A 20,680-nucleotide genomic window follows, 5' to 3' on the forward strand; every position below is an offset into this window, starting at 1 on the left:
CCGGCAGTCAGTTATTGATGACCTATCCTGTGGGTGTAAGCACCTCGGCAGTTAGGATATGTCATCAATAACTAACTGCCGAGGTGCTTACACCCACAGGATAGGTCATCAATAACTGACTGCCGGGGGGAATTACACCCACAGGATAGGTCATCAATAACTGACTGGCGGGGGGGATTACACCCACAGGATAGGTCATCAATAACTGACTGCCGGGGGGGATTACACCCACAGGATAGGTCATCAATAACTGACTGCCGGGGGGATTACACCCACAGGACATGTCATCAATAACTGACTGCCGGGGGGGGGGGGATTACACCCACAGGACAGGTCATCAGTAACTACCTGCCAGGGGAATTACACCCACAGGATAGGTCATCAGTAACTGCCTGCCGGGGGAATTACACCCACAGGATAGGTCATCAATAACTGACTGCCGGGGGGATTACACCCACAGGATAGGTCATCAATAACTGACTGCCGGGGGGATTACACCCACAGGACAGGTCAACAATAACTGACTGCCGGGGGGGATTACACCCACAGGACAGGTCATCAGTAACTGCCTGCCGGGGTGCTTACGCCCACAGGATAGGTCATCAATAACTGTGGGTGTAAGCACCCCGGCAATCAGTTATTGATGACCTATCCTGTGGGTGTAATCCCCCCGGCAGTCAGTTATTGATGACCTATCCTGTGGGAGTAATCCCCCCGGCAGTCAGTTATTGATGACCTATCCTGTGGGTGTAAGCACCTCGGCAGTTAGTTATTGATGACCTATCCTGTGGGTGTAAGCACCCCGGCAATCAGTTATTGATGACCTATCCTGTGGGTGTAAGCACCCCGGCAGTCAGTCAGTTATTGATGACCTATCCTGTGGGTGTAATCCCCCCGGCAGTCAGTTATTGATGACCTATCCTGTGGGTGTAATCCCCCCGGCAGTCAGTTATTGATGACCTATCCTGTGGGAGTAATCCCCCCGGCAGTCCGTTATTGATGACCTATCCTGTGGGTGTAAGCACCTCGGCAGTCAGTCAGTTATTGATGACCTATCCTGTGGGTGTAATCCCCCCGGCAGTCAGTTATTGATGACCTATCCTGTGGGTGTAATCCCCCTAGCAGTCAGTTATTGATGACCTATCCTGTGGGCGTATTTCCCCTGGCAGTCAGTTATTGATGACCTATCCTGTGGGTGTAATTCCCCCGGCAGTCAGTTACTGATGACCTATCCTGTGGGTGTAAGCACCCCAGCAGTCAGTTATTGATGACCTATCCTTTGGGTGTAATCCCCCCCGGCAGTCAGTTATTGATGACCTATCCTGTGGGTGTAATTCCCCCGGCAGGCAGTTACTGATGACCTATCCTGTGGGTGTAAGCACCCCGGCAGTCAGTCAGTTATTGATGACCTATCCTGTGGGTGTAATCCCCCCGGCAGACAGTTACTGATGACCTATCCTGTGGGTGTAATCCCCCCGGCAGTCAGTTATTGATGATCTATCCTGTGGATACGCCAATAGTTTTTGGTAGAAAACCCCTTTAAGCCAGACTATAACCTCCCAGCCTTATGGAAATATAAAAGCACAAAATGCTATAGAAATAGAACTTACCTGTATTTAGAAAAGGTAGATTATCATTCGCACTGATCATTTCAGGTGAAGAACACTCACACACTAAGGCGCACTGCAAAGGAATATGAATACAGTTAGGACATATACAGACTATAATGTAATATAATGTAGTATAATTATAATGTAGTATATGGAATCACAGCCTCTACCATTACAGTACAATATAATACAAGCAAACCCCGACGTTCACGTTATATTACTGGCATTACGGCCGACCACACATTCCTATTTTTATGTAAAGGTTGGTGGGTTAAGTCTGCCCCAGGTCACAGAAGAAGGGTCACAGGCAACGTGTCTGTGTCCTCTTTCTGCACTGAAATGCTTTATTTCATAGATGGAGAGAGTCACCTAGGCGGGGCTTCACAGCAGTAGGGCCACCTCTCCCCAGACAGGACTGCTGTGAAGCCCCGCCTAGTTGACAGTATCCACCAATGAAATAAGCGAGAGTAATGGGGGGGGGGGCAGTATCACATTAAACTATTATATGTACATAATATGTGACACAGGGTTATTGTGTGTGTGTTGTGTTGAGATAATATGATGCACCGGGGATCATAATAAGGCCGGTAATGAAGTGTAATGTTAGGCTTGTGTAATAAATGACAGGCAGTGAGACCCGTTAGTGATCCCTCTGCCTGTCAATCAACCCCGCACTGCGCGCTGACAGGCAGAAAGTGATGACTAGTCATGGGCTGCCCAGATGACTAGTTGCTGCCCCTATCCCTGCCTTGTGTGTGTTTTCCTGCTTGTTGGCTGATCGCTGACATTTTTAAGTATGTCCAAACACGGAGTTTCATAACCATATACTGCAATAAAGTGATGCCGTAACGCAATGAAATATTACAGCGCTGCAATAAAATGATAAATTACTACAGTTAAGTGGTGCATTCACACTGCATTTTCATTGTGTTACTTTATGTGTAAACACAGCTTAACACTGGTTGATTATCATTCTAGGAACATTCATTGCTGATAATCGGCCTGCAATGGGTTGGTATCCATCTCAGACAGATTGATACGTCTGGGCCAATGTCTTTGTCTGCATGAGGAGCCCAGTGATGGTTATGCAAACCAAATCTTCAGATGGATTTAGCTAAAGAAAAGGTAATAATGGACACATCTGAATGGTAATGATGGACACATCTGTCTCTTATCTGGATCATATGGTACCTCGCGATACGGAATTTTTTGCTGTTAAATTTATCTTCTGCTGAATATATTGTCCTTGTTTGGCTTCCTGTGATTCCAAATATATTAATAAAAAAAGAAATGGGATATGTTCCACGCGATCATATAGCAAGCAGGTGTAGCGAAATGAGAAGGTTTCATTACTGTTCTTTCCTCTTTCTAATTGCTATGCAAATTGACCTCGCTTATAAGTGATCTTTTTTTTTTTACGTTTGTACCCATGAAGAACATTTTACCTATTGATAAAAACACAGCTGGAGTGTAATTTTAGATTAGATTGTCCTTGTGCTGTTTTCCTTACAAAATAAATTATCTTAAGATAAAACGATGTATATCAAGTCAAAGGCAGATCATGAAAGCCGAGGGTTCTTGGAGACCTTGGCAATGGTTCAGTTAGGTTCCAAACTGGCAGAAAGTTCTGTTGTATGCGTACCGACCATCCTGAGCTGCCGTGATAAAACCGGTGCAATTTTACAGTGTTTACTTTTAGGCTATGTTCCCATACAGTATTTTTGCTCAGTATTTTTAAAACCAAAACCAGGAGTGGATTGAAAACACAGAAAGGCTATGTTCTCACACTGTTGAAATTGAGCGGATGGCCGCCATTTGTTTTAAAATAACGGTAATTATTTGCCATTAAATGGCGGCCATCCACTCAATTTCAACAGTGTGAGAACATAGCCTCTCTGTGTTTTCAATCCACTCCTGGTTTTGGTTTTAAAATACTGACCAAAATACTGAGTGGGAACATAGCCTTAGGCTATGTTCACAAACATTTCTGTCAGTCTTTTTTCAACCAAAACCAGGAGTGGGTTGAAAACACAGAAGTTATGCTAATCTTTCCATTACAATTTTGCCCTGTTAGTTCCACTCCTGATCTTGGTGGAAAAAATACCGATGAAAGGACTAACGGAAATTCTGTGTGTGAACATAGCCTAAGTCTGCACTAAGAATTATGCAGTCTATGTTACTGTACTCCAATCTGTGCTGTCCAGCATGCAGCGTCCGGCTGGCATCAAGGAGTGTGCGGGGGCAAGGTACAATAGACATAAGTCACAATGGAAAATCAGTGAGACACAAACTGAACTTTTCACAAGGATTTTTTAGTTGGCTGTTCCATTATATAAGCTAGAAAAAGTAATGCTGCACGCTACACTATTTATTGCGGTAAATACGCAAAAACTTCGCCTTGGTTGACATCTGTGTCAGTGGCACTGGACCACGTCGGGCACGGTTGGTGTCATGGAACACATTTTGCTATTCGGTATTTCAGAATTTCTCCTCTTATGTTTGAACACTGAACCAGAAGTGACAATGCAATTGTAAATTCTGGTAAATTGTGAGTCGTGCCTTGAAATGTTGTTTAACATGGTGCAAGTGAGGTTTAAAGCAAACTTTATTCAAAGGGATACTCCAGCGTGGGGGCACTTTTGCGCTGGGACCGTGGACGAGGTGGCCGAGGGAAAAGACGTCTACTCACCTCCCCGGTTCCAGCAGCGGGTCCTGCATCGCGTCGCTCCGGTGCCCGGCTGCTTCCATGTGTCTGACGCAGGCCCGAAGCGTGACGTCTCAGGTCCGCTCAGCCGGTCAGTGAAGGAGGTGGGATCCTGCCTCCTTCACTGAGTGGCTGAGCGGACCTGAGACGCCAAGTCTCGGGCCCGCGTCAGACACCCGGAAGCGGCCGGCAAAAGTGCCCCCACACTGGAGTACCCCTTTAAGGCAAGGAAATGTGCAGAAGTATAGAAGAAATAATAACGCATGCTATCAATTTCCTTATGTTTCACAGGTTTAGGCTATGTTCACACAATGAATGGGAAAACTATGGGCGCAGTTTTCAGCATTCATTCATCTAAATTGCTTTCAACAGAGCAACGGTCGTCTTTGTGACACTATGTAGCACACAACGGCCGTTGTTCCATGACGCCAATGACATGTCAATTATTTGCGGGCGCTATTACTGCCTATAATCTAGGTACTATCCAATAAACGAATGTCTCTTGTAGACCTTGGTCAGGCCTTGGCTGCATAGAAACTTCACTGCCAAGGCAAGATTATGTTTCCAGACTTTTATTTCAGAGTTTCTATTATCGCAGACGCTCACACCAAAATGGAAACAATAGTCTGGAGCTGTGTCAACAACTTCTCTGAGAATTTTCTAGGCATGCTCTGTGACCTGTGCAGTATGCAGGGAGGGGGAGGGGGCAGCTGTGACCATCACCTATTGTTAATGAATCTACCTTCTCTATATACTGGTGCCATCTTTCACTATAATCCTTTCTGTGATGATAACGAGGAGACTAATAATAAGTTTTCTCTACAGAACAGGAAGTACCAGCTTATTTTTAGGCTTAGACACCAAGCTGAAAACAAAATACTTTTTGGGAAGACCTTTTTTTCCGATCCTGGCCATTACACAGGGTGTCTGATGTCCATCAGAAGCTGTGCAATCCCATGCTGTACATGGATGGTATGGTGACTTTAGTAAAAGCATTCCTTGCTGTAACAAGTGGGCGGGGCAATGCTATGGGGGCGGGGCAATGCTCCTAACGGTGCATCGGGCCATGGAATTAACTACTAACTGCACAGAAATGGCACCGAGGAGCAAGGTAAGAGACATAGCTCCCTCCTCTGCGCATTGGGGGGCTATAAGCAGGTTAGATTTGTTTCTCACAAGCATAGCCCCCCATAAAGACAGAGTCACTGTCTCTGTGTAAACAATGACACAAAATCTAGTGCATAGGAAAAACAGTTTTTTTTTTGCTGAATCCATGAAACAAATAGAAATCTTACATAGCAATCCCACACTGTCCCTAGGCCCTGCTATAATATTTGCTCTGGTCATGGAGATTCAAGCTACAGTATACAGTACAGTATATCTCTGTTCAGGACAAAGCCATTACATAGGTATCTGATAGTTATCTTTTTTTGTCGTTTATAGCAGCGTAGTTACCGACCTTCTGTCCTTGTGCATCAGTCGTAATGTGATCTGCCTCCCCATTCTGAATCTCCCCCATGTTCACCAGACTCACTTCAATATTTCCAATTTTCTTTCCACCATTTAAAGTTCTGTAAAAAGAGACAGTGAAACAATTTTATAAAAGAAACCAAAACTTTTGGCTCAATAATGGCGATTATTGGTCACACAATGAATAGCAATCTATGGTCACAATAAGCTGCATGGGAATACACTCTATAGAAAACACTCACCGTGCAGAAGGAAGAAGCAAACTGATCTCTATTGTTTTCTCATTTCCATAGATTGATGTCATTTTCACATTGTGGATTAGACAGGTTATTGTAGACGTGGCCATCAATGTATGGGCAGCTCTGACCGCTATGATGAAAGGAGGCATACCCATCTAACTTGCTGGCCCTGCTCTAAGCATCATGACCCAGATACCGATAAGTAACAATAGGTGTCGTCATTGTGAAAACATTGCACACATGCTGATCCGGAGAAGCTTTCATTCCCAAAATTCCCACATCTTTATATAGTATATAAAAATAAATACATGTTCATATAATTACTAGAAGATTCTAGATATACGTCACACCAAGCAGGTTATGCTGAAATCATGAAACAACTCGAAGAACCTAAACAACAGTAGTGTCCACAATAGGGATACCATGAAGAATATGGGGATCTAGAGGAATCTAACCTGCTGATATATTCCTATTGCACATGAGATGCCGAGGAGGTAGGTATGTCTCTTATAGGATGTCTCTTATAGGATGTCTCTTATAGGATGTCTCTTACCTTCCTCCTCTGCGCTGTTCCCACCAGTTAGTAGTTTGATTCCCAGTCCGGTGAGACTGTTAGGAGCACTGCCTGTCCCAATAGTGGCAATCCGTCCTCAGCTGACCCGCTGCATTCATTATCATTAGAAAGGGGTGATCCAGGAGCGGGCCAGATCGGTGCTGTGGAGACGGACAGTGCCCCTAACAGTTTCACCGGACCGTGGACCAAACTACTAACTGCAACGGAACGATACGTACTGCACCGTGTAAGAGACATAGCTTCCTCCTCAGCGTCTCCTGCGCAGTAGGGACATATCAGCAGGTTAGATAACCCCTTTAAGTTGGTATTCAGGTGAAAAGTCCTTAGAATCCTATGGAAGCATCCGGAATTCTGGAGAGCTCTGGATTGGCATCTGGAAACTGTCCGAAATTCTTTATGCAATGCTAGCCTACCTGATCAGTATTTCCTGACCTTAAAAACGGCCATGGATGTGTGCATGGGGCATAACATGGTCAATAAAATGGTCAATAACATCAAATTTAGTTACATAAAAACACTTAAAAACATAATTTTTTGGTGAGAAAAGTTATCAATCTTGTGGATGTAGCAAAATACAGTAAGATGGTGCTAGAGGAGATATGGAGTATATAACGATGTAGAAAACCATAGGCCTTAAAAGGGGTTCTGCAAACAAGGCCTTGGGCCAAATGGGGAAATGTAAAAATCCTGTGTGGTCAGGCAGGAGGAGATCATAAGCCCTTCTTCTGATGACGCCCATGTCTGGGTGAAACTAATTGAGGGACTATGCGGTTAATCTTTTAAATATCACCCCACTTTTTTGTCCTGAGAAAATTAGGTGTTAAATTCACTTAGTTGGTTAAGAGTCTGAAGCTACCTGTACCATCCTATATCCCCATAGGGTCAAACATGTGACAATATATGGACAATAGTGAAGTGCGGTTTTAATTCAGCAACGTATATCTGTATTTTTTACGGAAAAGTCATAGTAAATGCATCTAAGTAAAAAGGTCGCAAAAAAAAAAGTCGCTAAGAAATTCACCTGGTACTGACCAGACGTAGGCCTGTACCAGTTTGTGCAACTTTTTAAAAAGTCGCAAATTATAACATGCAAATTTTTGGGTGAATACTCAAAAAAGGCAGATAAAAAAAAAATTGCACCTAAAAATATTCGCCCATTGAATACGGTTTACTGGTTCAAAAATAGAACTACTGTATGTGTTTCAAAAATAGAACTATGGGTCTCTGAAAAGATCATCCCGGCCGTTAATGCGGTACCGTCCGGATGATCTTTTCGGCTGCAGGGTTCTGATGCGGGCACATCCGTGCATGCCCGCATCTGAACTCCCCACTGCACGCTATGGAGCGAGTGTTCAGAGCCGCTCGCTCCACAGTGTGCACTGACATGGTTTTCTTCATGTCAGTTGTCTGCGGCGCCGCTAGGGATCCCGGCCGGGATCCCATAGACAGCAATGCTACATATATTCTTGTAATAATCATGGTCGTTGTACAACGGCCGTGATTATACGAAAATATACATTGTGTGAACATAGCCTAAATTTGTCTGGTAAAAGTACACATTATAAAATAAGATCCTGTGGTGTTTCTAGTATATTATAAAGTTGTAGAACTTCATATTACTTATTAAAACAGAGTATGTAGGGAATACAGATGAAGACCAGCATCTTGGTATAATCTTCCTGTAGCTTCCCTCACATAGCTGGAGCTGGAGTGTTATATCATCAGCTGCAGCTATTCTATTCATCCTATTTGTGTCTTAGTTGCGGCTGAAGGTCACCGCTGAGCTGTTTGCCTGCAGAGCATCGCCCTTTAATTTAGCACTCCGCACTGAGCTTGTACTCCGACACAACTGCAAAATTCTGGGTTCCAAGATTTATCCGCAATCTCAGTTTCTAGGAACTGGTAAAGTAATATTTAGCTATCCGCTGCTTTATATAACCATACGCCAAGGAAAATTAAATTACCGGAGCCCATCCGCTTACTAGAATAAAGCCGTCATACAAGAAACATAAAATACATAGAGTCAATTGATTGCATGTGATATGAATGCCCTTTCTTGGCATAGCTGAAAGGTGTAATTTCAGTAAAAGTATATTGTACATTAGGATTTATGTATATAAATAAGTGGAGATAAAAAGTGAAGGTGTTGACAATGACTTCCTATAGGGTTGATGCTTTATAGGAACCGACTCCACTTCACTGTTCTTGGACCAACAGGTCTTTAATCCACTTTATCACTTGCAGCATATACCACAGTTTAGGTTATAGCCGCTTCAAGGGTTTGTTTCAGCAGTCGGCAAAGCCAGGCAGGTAGTGGGGCCCACTGGTTCCCCTTGGTGCGGCCGGGTGCAGGGAAGACATGTTCCTTGCAACACCATATGGTGCCTTCTCAGTTGCATCATTATAACGTCATTATATTTGCATTGTTCACCAGAACAGTCAGTGGTAAAAGCAAATACTGGAGGATGGGGGTATTGGGAAGGGGCATTTTAAAGGGGTAATTCAACACTACAAAAACACGCCCATTATTTTCCAGAGACAGCACCACTGAGCTCCATTCACTTCAACGGAACCAAGTTGCAAAACCTGCACTCAAACTAGAGACAGGAGCCGTGCTGTCTCTGGAAGAAAGTGGCAGTGTTTTTGTAGCGCTGGATAACCCCCTTTAAGGCACTTTTCATTTAAGAGGCATGGTAAGGAATTTATTTATTTTTTATATTTAATATTTAGAAACAATTTAAGTCCTTTTAATTTTGCATTTTATCATGTAATTGCTTTTACAAAAAAAACATTGCAAGTGCATAATACTATGGCTATCGGCATTACGCCAACAGGCAGCATGTAATGCCCAACCTCTGGCATCACTTCATAGACTTCTGTAGATGCACCTGTACCCCCCCATATCACACCCTGGGGAGGGGTCTACAGAGTTATCCCTTATTCACACTGGGGCCATTATTGTTATATCTGATACAAGTCATTGTAATATACAGCTGATACCCACTGCTGATGGAGCCCCAGGCAGCCAGTACCACTACATATGATAAACAGCACACAACTAACCCATCTAACGTAAGAGAAGGAAAAATGCACAAGACAAGGAGAATAGTGGCGGACTAAAGTGTCCACAAACTCAAATAACATGTTCCTCGCTTTTTTATTTTGCCATATTTAAGCATGTAGTATGTTTTCTACGCTAAACTCTAATAACCAGATAGTATACCATTGTTGGCGACATAGGGTACTGTGGAAAAAGTTTTACGCCTGGGTGGAAATTGCTGCAAATTAAGATGTCTAGATCGTACTGTTCCCCTGCAGTGCCTTGTATACTATCCTGGGTTGTACTGTCCAGTTGGGCAAAAATGTGCGTCTAATTTCTAAACTCCTGTTTCTGGCTAGATTGCAGATTTTGCGTAACTGGATTGCGGCAACTCCCCCAGCTGAGGATTGTTGGTGGGAAGCAGTAGGTAGGGTTAAAGGGTATGAAATGATTCAGTGCCAGCATAAAAAGAAAGGTAGTGAGATCTTTAATGCAATATGGGGTGTTTGGATTAGTAGAGCGGTTGAGTGAACCTGAGAACAATGGTGGTGGTTCTGGTGACCCTTCTGCATGGGGTCTTTTTTTTTTTTTTTTTTTATTTCTCTCTCCTATCAGAATGGGTGGGGGGAGGGGGGGGGGCTTGGTGTTGTATAAATTTTGATGATTATGAATTTTGTTAAATGGTCATTGTGATAAATTAAATATTTATATAATGAAAAAAAAAAAAATAAGACCTAAGGAAAGTTTGTGGTTTGGAATGCAGATCTGTTTTCCCTTAGTCCTTTCAGCAGCACAAGACTCCCTTTGTTTTTACCAATAAAGTTTGTATTCAATAAATTACACAAAAGGGTGGAATTTAGTCTTTCTGTAGTGTGGCTTATTGATGATAAGTTCCAGCTGTCCTATCAGTTAGCAGGGTTTAGAAATCCCCACTGTTGTGCTGCTGAAAGGACTAAGGGAAAGCAAAGTTACATTCTAAATGTGCTCTTAATATTAATATGCATAGATATGTTTTTTTCAATTTCTTCTTTTGTACATTTTCCCCCAATATCACAAAAATTAAATTTTATAAACGCCTTAAAAAAAAAAAAAAAAAAAAAAAAAAAAAGAAGATGTCTAGATCCACAGAAAATCTAAAAATCTGTGGTTGGTTTCCCAAGATGTCTGGAACAACCTCCCTGTTGAGTTCCTTCAAACCTAGAAGAACTGATGCTGTTTTGAAGGCAGAGGGCAGGCTCCATTTCATGTGACACTACCTCTGGGTTGCAGCAATATTACTAATTTATGCAAAGAATAAGAATAAGAATCCTTATTTCAATGGGCCCACGGTTAGACAGTAAGGTAAGTATATCCAACAGGCCATCATAGAGCACTACCCTTAATTTCGTTACGTTTAGCCTACAGAAACCCTATTGTGTGGATCCAGAGAGAGGCAGATGCCAATTGCCCCATCCACCAATAAATGTTATCAATGAAATTCTTTAAAGGGATTGTCCAGGCTCAGAAAAACATGGCCACTTTCTGCCCGAATCACCGCCTTTCCTGTCCTCAGCTCGGTTCCACCCAAGTGAAGGAAGTTGAATTGTAATACCGCACACAACCTGAGGGCAGGGGAAGTGCTGTTTTTTCAAGAAAGTAACACTGCTTTTTCTAATGCCTTTGTCCCTTACATGAAATCTGCTGGGTAAGGTACAAGCCCTAACCTACATTATATATTAAGAACAGGGTTGGGAGGAGTGCCTCTTTATCTACAAAGATACAGTTCAAGCTCGATGGTTTTTTTAGTACCTCAATCCCCTTTCAAACCTGTAAAACCTATAATAAAACTTCTGTTTACAACAAACACAGAACACTTGCTACATTCAAGAGCTAAAACCACTAAACTGACGTGTGAAACCGGCGCGTGTCATAAAAGCCGCTCAAGACAGAAAACACCTAAAACTGAAGCAAGACGAAATAAGAGAGTGATAAAACTGTGTTCTTTGGTAGCGTTTTCTTTAATTCCTTGGTCTTCCACGCTAAGGAAATTATGTGGATAACTTGCTGCAGATTCTGTGCGCGCTCCCGCTTGACTCTCCGCCCGTCTCCTTGAGTTCAATAATTACTGGGTTTTGTTGATAAATTGATTTGTCATTGCCCCAACTAGCCAGAATCCTACTCCACACTGACGAGGGGCAAATACCCCAAAACAGCTGTCTGTGGATGAAGGCCTGCCTTGGAAAGCCCTTGTCATGTCACAATACTCGCACCTTGCGTTAGACTGACACAATACTCGCAGCCAAGTGGTTCTTAAGGGGCTACCTATCAGGGTGGTCTGGTGCTTTCCCCATCATGGAAGCCCCCCTGGCAACAGGCTAGAGATATCTGGCTATTCCCGTGCTTTGAGAGGCTCCACAGACTCTTGTTTTGCATATCTCCGTCCATCTCATAGGCTTCATTCTATGCTCAGCTGTTCGTCCGAAGAATTGACGTGTCAATTCTTTGGGGGGGGGGGGGGGGGGGGCGGAGTCCACCTGACCATAGAATGGAGCTTATGGGACCAGTGGAACTTCAAGCGGGAGTGGGGGAGGCGAGCGATGGAATCTGAGGCAAGTTATCTGTGTGATTTTCTTAGTGTGCCCTAACATAGTAATATTATGGTGGGTTACTATATACAGCACACTAAGAGTCTATTTACACGTCAGTATATTTGTCAATGTATATTTGAGTCCGCTATTTCTCCATCCCCAATCTGCAAAATTTCATCCATATTTTTTTGCTGATCTGCAAAAATGAAAGTGCAGTTAATAAAAAACTAGTCACTAGTTGAGGATTGTGGATCTGTATTTATGCGCAAAAAAATGGATCCCACAGGGTTCTACTGTTGTATCCATGAAGGAATCTCAGTCCACACTAGGGCCTGTCCTTTTTTTTTTTGTGTGGTACGGTTCACAGCCCTGTACACAACTACAGATGTGCGAATTGGGTCATTGAAATACATTGATCTTATTTTTTGTCCGCATTTGCGGATCTGTGAATAAGGCCTAAAGTTTGGATGGACTTTGTCGCCTCCAACTCTATTTACATGAAACCTGTAGAATCCGGATGCCCTTCTACATGACAGATAACTGATGAACAGGAAAGGGACACCTTGGTCTAATATTGCTTATGGACTTTTACCATCTGGTAGCTTATTTTAAAGTGAAGGGCGCCATCATCGTCCCATGACACACGTTCGATCACGCCTTCTATGTAAAACAAACGCCTTCCATCCCTAAAGCTGATATCATCTCTTCCAGCATAAAAATTAACTTTGTTGAAAGTTAAAGCTAAAGAAGACAGAACCAAACGGCGCACAACATTAATCTGACAGCCAACACCGGAAGCCTACGGTGATATGATGAAGTACCACCAGCTGCATTTAATGCGCTCGCTCTCTCCGATTTCCTGACATTCCCGTCTATACTGCAACAATGGAGCACGATCCGCTATTTTACTACATTCGTCAATTAGACTGTCTACTAAACTACAATATTGAGATATCACTCGACAAACGGGAACATAAATTATATGGGATGGTGGACCCCAGGTGAAAAAAATTAATCTTTTACTTCTGAACGCTACCAGCACACAAATCAACAAACAGCTCCATAAACGTCTGGGGAACAGCTATCATTAGCTATGTCAGCCGCTGTGAATGTAAAGTACCACTGGTGCAGTGCTGCTATCAAAACAACAAACACGCCGTGCATTTCAAGCACATCAACACAGGGATGGAAGATTAATGTCCTGTTGGGTCAGATTGAAAGGAAGCGTTTGTGCAAAATAATGAAGATGGGAGAAAAAAAACATAAAGCAGCCAGGATTCTTAAGAAAGGAGAAATGCATTCGTAAACTGTATGTGTTGTCTTCAATATTTATTTGTGTCGCATTGAAGACCTAATTTGCACTGCTCAGCACTTATCTTGGAAGCCCTGCTGTGCTCATATAGCTGGAGAGGAAACAACTTGGCCTTGCGTCAGAGAATTCTTTATTAGGAGTTTAGCAAAAGGTAAACTTCTTCCCAAAAAAATAAAAAAATAAATAAAAAGTTGTTCTTTCTTGAGATGTAAAACCATATTGTGGCACCTGTCACGGTTGGTAAATTTAATTCTATCCAGGGCAGAGTCTAATGAATATTAAGCAATTCTGAACATTTGCTTGTGCAGATAACCTGGTACGCTACATTTAGTAGATCTAAGATGACGGCGCTTTGTTTATCACACACCGAACTGTGCAGAGTAGAGAAATCATAGTTCTGCAAGGGATTTTGTAAATTAAATATAAGTTATTTTACTTAGCTACCAAACTCTGGATCACTGGCCGGGAGAGAGATAAAATGTCAATTTACTAAAAAAAAAAAAAAAAGGAAATGTGGCAACTACATAAACCGAATAACAAAATATATCCAGACCTGCCAGGACGGAATTGGTTTTATAAAGCAAAAAGGAAATGGGGTTTCGCGTTGTTTCCTTCCTTGTTTTATAAATATTTGTCTTGTAAAGAAAACATGTGTTTGTCTTCTGACTTGGTCTGTATCTTTGTCCTCTGTTTTTTTTTTAATCTCTGGTTTGCCTCATTGCCTCTCTCTCCTGGTTTGACCCTGGTTTTCTCTGCGCCCCCTGTGTGTACCCTGACCAGTCCTTATAGATACTCTTGTGTATGGCCTATCTTTGTTATTGAAAGTCAGCCCCATTCAATACATAAAAAACTGTCAAATTTCTTCATCTCTGAGCATTTCACCTTATTTTCTTCTGTGAATGCAGTCGAATCTCTTAGGACCAAATCCCATTTTTTGTGAGAGGTCAACACTTTCTAAGCTCTGTTATTAGATACTTAGCTATAAAATGATAATTACATATAAAAAAGTATTGGAACCTAGCTATACAAACTTTGTGAGATTGTACAAGAAAACCTTTAAGAGCTTTTAATTAATCCCCAAGCAGATCTGAATCCACATCGAGCTCCGAACAATCCGTACAGTATTTAAAAGGAAAATAGAAAACAAATCACTGTATGTACTCGACCAAAACTCGGCAGACTTTTCTGGCTTCACAGCTTCAACTAATAGACTAATGGTTTGTTTACAAAGCTTCCTTATTCTAATCTCAATAACCTGACAGTAAAGCAATGAAGTCAATATTTCTAGTGTGAGAACAATGCTCACTTTCAATTCCAGGCTTTGCAGTATAAATCCTTGCTTTAGTTTAAAACCCTGCGTGCGATGCCTGCACCTCTACCATGGCGGCAAAGACGGAGCCGGCTGGTTGTGTGCGGCTTATCGGACGGTCATTACTTACAATGGTTTCCTTACTCAAAGACATAAATCCTTACATTGATTAATAGTGGTTAAATAATGTAGATGATGTAAGGACAGAGGCCAACAACCAACCATGGGATGAAAAGACAGAACCTAACGTCTCCACAGATAGATAGATATATATATATATACACACAAATAGGAGCCGTAGCAGCAAAGCCACCAGCCTTCATATTGCATAGATACTCCTCTTGCTGCATGAATTCCACAAAACCTTTAAAGGGGAACTATAAGCATGTTAGAGGAATCCACGCTGCTGACAGCCCCTAATGCCTATGGGGTGCCGAGGAGGAAGATATTTCTCTTACCTTCTTGGCGCCGTTCAAATGCAGTTAGTAATTGAATCAACGACTTGGAGCACCGTTAAGAGCATTGCCCCGCCCCCATTGTGCCGAACAGGCCCAATCCGTCTAATGATAATCAATGGAGTGGGCCGGCTCAGCTCTCTGCGGGCGGGGCAGTGCTCCTAACGGTGCTCCAGGTCATGGATTCAACTACTAACTGCACAGGCAGAGGAAGAAGGTAAGAGACATACCTTCTATTTTGGTGCTCCATGCGCATTAGGGGGCTATCAGCAGGTAAGATTACTCTAACCTGCTGATAGTTCCCCTTTAAATGGTGTTAAAGGAGAACTCTGGCGGATAATATAATCCAGCAGCCGGCAGGTGCAGGGAAGAAATTGACTACAAGTACTAACTTACCTGTTCACTTGCCTGTGGTAAGCAGCGGGACCCCCGCCAGAAGGCATTTCCCCCCCGAGTTGTGATGACTTCATGACTGTAGGGAAAAGGCCTGTCCTGGCTGATGTACTGGCCGCTTAACCAATTAGTGACTAGAGCGGCTGAGCGACCAGTCCATTAGCGACGTCATGATGTGTCAGCTCCAGAGATTGTGGGGGTCTCACTGCTCACCGCGGACATGGGGAGAGGTAAGTTAGTACTTGTAATCAATTTCTCCCCTGCTGGCTGCCAGATGTTATAATCCGCCAGACTTCTCCTTTAAAAGTAATGACAGGTTCCCTATGAAAGATCTGCTTCTTTTCTGCCTGAGTTCCCAGTGGCTTTTGCCTCCCTACTGGCCTTGATCTATAGATATCTCCGTATATCCAAACAGCGAGACATCAATCAATCCAGGCTGCGCAGGGAACAGATTGCCCCAATGACTTTTGGTCAGGCAGTATCAATAACATGACAGGTTTCCTTTAAAGGGGTAGTGCGGCGTTTAAAAATTATTCACTAAATAACACACATTGCAAAGTTATACAACTTTGTAATGTGTGTTATGTAAGTGAATGGCCCCCTTCCCCGTGGCCCCCCACGGTATACTCTGGTGCAGTATACTCACCAAATTCCTGTCGACCACGGCCGCCATCCTGGGTCAAACAACGTCATGTTCGGGAATCAGGCTGGACGTCTGGAGTGGTCCGGCTGGCCTCCCGAAGATGTAGCTGTGTCACGTGACACCGAGCCGGGAGAGAGGAATGGACTGATGGCGGTCTTCTCCCAGCTCATACTCACAGTCGGAACACTCAGACCCAGACCAATCAAATTTTTTTCCATGTCTCTCTCACATAACCATATGTATTCCATTTTACATATCTCTCTTATATGCCAAAAGGTTTTTTTTGTGATTACAGCGCCTCTTTAAAGGAGTTGTTCACCCCCCAAAAAAATTTCTTTCAAAGCAACTGGTGTTAGAAAGTGCCAAAGATTTGTAACTTACTTTTTTTTTTAAGAAAAAAATCTCAAGTTTTCCAAAACTGACTAGCTGCTGTATGTCCTGCAGGAAGTGGTGTATTCTTTGCAGTCTTGAGAGCAGGAGAGGTTTTCTATAAGGATTTGCTGCTGCTCTGGACAGTTCCTGACATGGACAGAGGTGGCAGCAGAGAGCACTGTGTCAGACTGGAGAGAATACACCACTTCCTGCAGGACATACAGCAGCTGATAAGTACTGGAAGACTTGAGATTTTTTTTAATAGAAGTAAATTACAAATCTCTAACACTTTCTAGCACCAGTTGATTTGACAATTTTTTTTTTAATCCTTTAAGCTCAAAAATACCTAAGGTTATAAATTCCAGGTAACATCACTTATGGAGGACAGACTGTATGAGAACTCTTTTGTATCCTGCAATAAAATTCTCTTTAACATGAACAAATACCCAGACATATACCTTCCCATTATAATGGTCCTTGTTAGCGTGCATCCTCGCCCGGCTTAAATACTTGATTAGGGTCGTAGACGTTGAGCTCTGGAGAGGACATGAAAGGACAGAATACTAAATCAATGGCGTAAAGCTCACGGTTAATATAGTCTGCTTGATAAACACACCTCCAGGCCTGCGCTGTAATATTAAATGGCTTCAGACATACTCCAAGGAGACAGTACACAGACATATCCCTTCACTCTTCCACTTCCAAGCTTATCAGTCTAGGAGAATATGATTAGATGGATTCATTTTCTTGCTGAAACAACGGAAAACTTCTCTATATATTTGACTTTCCACATATCATTTTGATTATTAATACATTTTGGACTATGCAAATCTGAAATCTACTAATTAGATCCCATGGCCATCACCAGCCTTATATAAAAGAGAAGCGCGTATTTGCATAACCTTCCTATTTAATTATGTATGACGGCTGAGAGGGGAGGAAGAGGAGGAGGAGGATTCATATGCTGGTCTTCTTACCAAGTTTACTAAAACTTCTGAAGAACAAGATGAGGATATCAAAAAGGTCACATGACAGAGCTAAAGATTTTACAGATCATACAGTAACAACAACAACAACAGCAACAGCAGCAAGAACAACAACTATTCACTCACTTAAAGGGGTTATCCAGGATTAGAAGAACATGACTGCTTTCTTCCAGAAATTAATTGCTCCTGTCCTTAATTTCGGTGTGGGGTTTGGCTGTTCAGTTCCACTAAAGGGAAGGGTGCTAAATTGTAATACCACACACAACCTGGGGATAGGGGTGGCACTGTTTTTTTAAGAAAATAGCTTTGATATTTCTAATCCGGGCTAACCCCCCTTTAATGCAAGAATGCACAGCCACTTCTTCCCTTTTCTACTCCTTCTTGGTTTGTGCTGGTCCTCTATATTATATACAGTAAGAAGGCACATGTACAGTAAGGTGGGAATGCCAAGGCGGTCGCTGACCATTTGAAAAGCTACTTCTGCTCAGTGTTTACAGAAGGAGGCTTTCACAATCACAGCATTGCCTCCAGTTGTATGGCTTCCAGTGTTTTCAGAGGCCGATGTTTCAGAGGAACTGTCTTCTATCCAAGTATCATAATGGCAGTGCTGTGTTGGCAAAGACTTCACATGAGAAGGATTTAGGGGAAGTGATTTTTGACAGCCTTAAAATAAGTCACCAGTGCAACCAGGAGGTGGGGAAAGCAAATTGTATGCTGGGCTGATATATATATAATGGTATGCCGGGCAGTATACTGTATATAGAATGGTATGCTGGGCCATATACTGTACATATATATATATATTGGTATGTTGAGCTGTATATATATATATATATATATATATAATGGTATGCTGGGCAGTATACTGTATATAGAATGGTATGCTGGGCCATATACTGTACATACATATATATATATATATATATATATATATATATATATATATATTGGTATGTTGAGCTGTATATATAATGGTATGCTGGGCTGTATATATATATATATATATGCAAAAAACTGGGGCTGGGTCCGCGGAAACCACAACAATGGATGCACAGTCCTCCCAGGGTACGGCTCTGACCCCCAACGTTTATGTAGAAAAGAAGGAGATTGAGGACAGCATCATCTTCCAAAACACGTGCTAAGTCTTTATTGTGCCAGTTCGCATAATATAGTGCAACGTTTCAGCTCTATTTCTTGAGCCTTTTTCAAGCATCAAGCTTGAAAAAGGCTCAAGAAATAGAGCTGAAACGTTGCACTATATTATGCGAACTGGCACAATAAAGACTTAGCACGTGTTTTGGAAGATGATGCTGTCCTCAATCTCCTTCTTTTCTATATATATATATATATATATATATATATAATGGTATGCTGGGCTGTATGTATATAATGGTATGCTGTGCTATGTATATATATATATATATATATATATATATATATAATGGTATGCTGGGCTGTATGTATATAATGGTATGCTGGGCTGTATATATATAATGGTATGCTGGGCTGTATATATATATAATGGTATGCTGGTCTGTGTATATATATAATGGTATGCTGGGCTGTATATATATATAATGGTATGCTGGTCTGTGTATATATATAATTGTATGCTGGGCTGTGTATATATATAATTGTATGCTGGGCTGTATGTATAATGGTATGTCCTGCTGCATATATATAATGGTATGCTGGGCTGTGTATGTATATAATGGTATGCTGGGCTGTATATATATATATATATATATATATATATTATAGTATGTTGGGCTGTATATATAATGGTATGCTGGGCTGTATATATATAATGGTATGCTGGGCTGTGTATATATAATGTTATGCTGGGCTGTATACATATAATGGTATGCTGGGCTGTGTATATATATATATAATGGTATGCTGGGCTGTGTATGTATAATGGTATGTCCTGCTGCATATATATAATGGTATGCTGGGCTGTGTATGTATATAATGGTATGCTCGGCTGTATATATATATATATATATATAATAGTATGTTGGGCTGTATATATAATGGTATTCTGGGCTGTATATATATAATGTTATGCTGGGCTGTATACATATAATGGTATGCTGGGCTGTATACATATAATGGTATGCTGGGCTGTATACATATAATGGTATGCTGGGCTGTATACATATAATGGTATGCTGGGCTGTATACATATAATGGTATGCTGGGCTGTATATATAATGGTGTGCTGGGCTGTATATATAATGGTATACTGGTCTGTGTGGCTGGAGGTATAACCAGTATGAAGAGGGATATTGTGATCCCGCTGTATAGAGCTCTGGTGACATCACATCTGGAATACTGTGTCCAGTTCTGGAGACGTCACCTGCAGAAAGGATATTGATAAAATAGAACGGGTCCAAAGACGGCAACAAAAATAGTGGAGGGTGTGAGGCATAAACCATATCAGGAAAGACTTAAGGATGTGACTCTGTATAATCTGGAGGAAAGAAGGGAAAGGGAGGACATGATGGAAACCTTTATATATGTTACAGGAGGAAGAAGGGAAAGGGAGGACATGATGGAAACCTTTATATATGTTACAGGAGGAAGAAGGGAAAGGGAGGACATGATGGAAACCTTTATATATGTTACAGGAGGAAGAAGGGAAAGGGGGGACATGATGGAAACCTTTATATATGTTACAGGAGGAAGAAGGGAAAGGAGGACATGATGGAAACCTTTATATATGTTACAGGAGGAAGAAGGGAAAGGGGGGACATGATGGAAACCTTTATATATGTTACAGGAGGAAGAAGGGAAAGGGAGGACATGATGGAAACCTTTATATATGTTACAGGAGGAAGAAGGGAAAGGGAGGACATGATGGGAACCTTTATATATGTTACAGGAGGAAGAAGGGAAAGGGAGGACATGATGGAAACCTTTATATATGTTACAGGAGGAAGAAGGGAAAAAGAGGACATGATGGAAACCTTTATATGTGTTACAGGAGGAAGAAGGGAAAGGGAG

The 20,680-nt window shown here is 42.0% G+C and overlaps 1 protein-coding gene across 9 annotated transcripts in view; it reads right to left on the reverse strand.

Annotated features, from left to right (window-relative positions):
• INPP4B (inositol polyphosphate-4-phosphatase type II B) overlaps positions 1-20,680 on the reverse strand; it is a 394,433-nt gene that overhangs the window by 135,556 nt on the left and 238,197 nt on the right. For 7 of the 9 annotated variants that reach the window (XR_011364011.1, XM_069978640.1, XM_069978642.1 and 4 more), the window contains 2 exons: positions 5,774-5,885; positions 1,611-1,683 (listed from right to left, as the gene is read on the reverse strand). Coding sequence is in view for 8 of the 9 variants with exons in the window: in XM_069978640.1 (XP_069834741.1) it covers positions 1,611-1,683; positions 5,774-5,885 (185 nt within the window). In the remaining variant the exon portion in view is untranslated. Of the gene's footprint in view, positions 1-1,610; positions 1,684-5,773; positions 5,886-6,026; positions 6,079-17,146; positions 17,225-20,680 lie in introns of those variants that run through there. The other 2 variants (XM_069978647.1, XM_069978646.1) reach the window with 2 other exon arrangements.

Source organism: Dendropsophus ebraccatus, chromosome 7, assembly GCF_027789765.1.
Source record: "Dendropsophus ebraccatus isolate aDenEbr1 chromosome 7, aDenEbr1.pat, whole genome shotgun sequence".
In the NCBI taxonomy this organism is placed as follows: domain Eukaryota; kingdom Metazoa; phylum Chordata; class Amphibia; order Anura; family Hylidae; genus Dendropsophus; species Dendropsophus ebraccatus.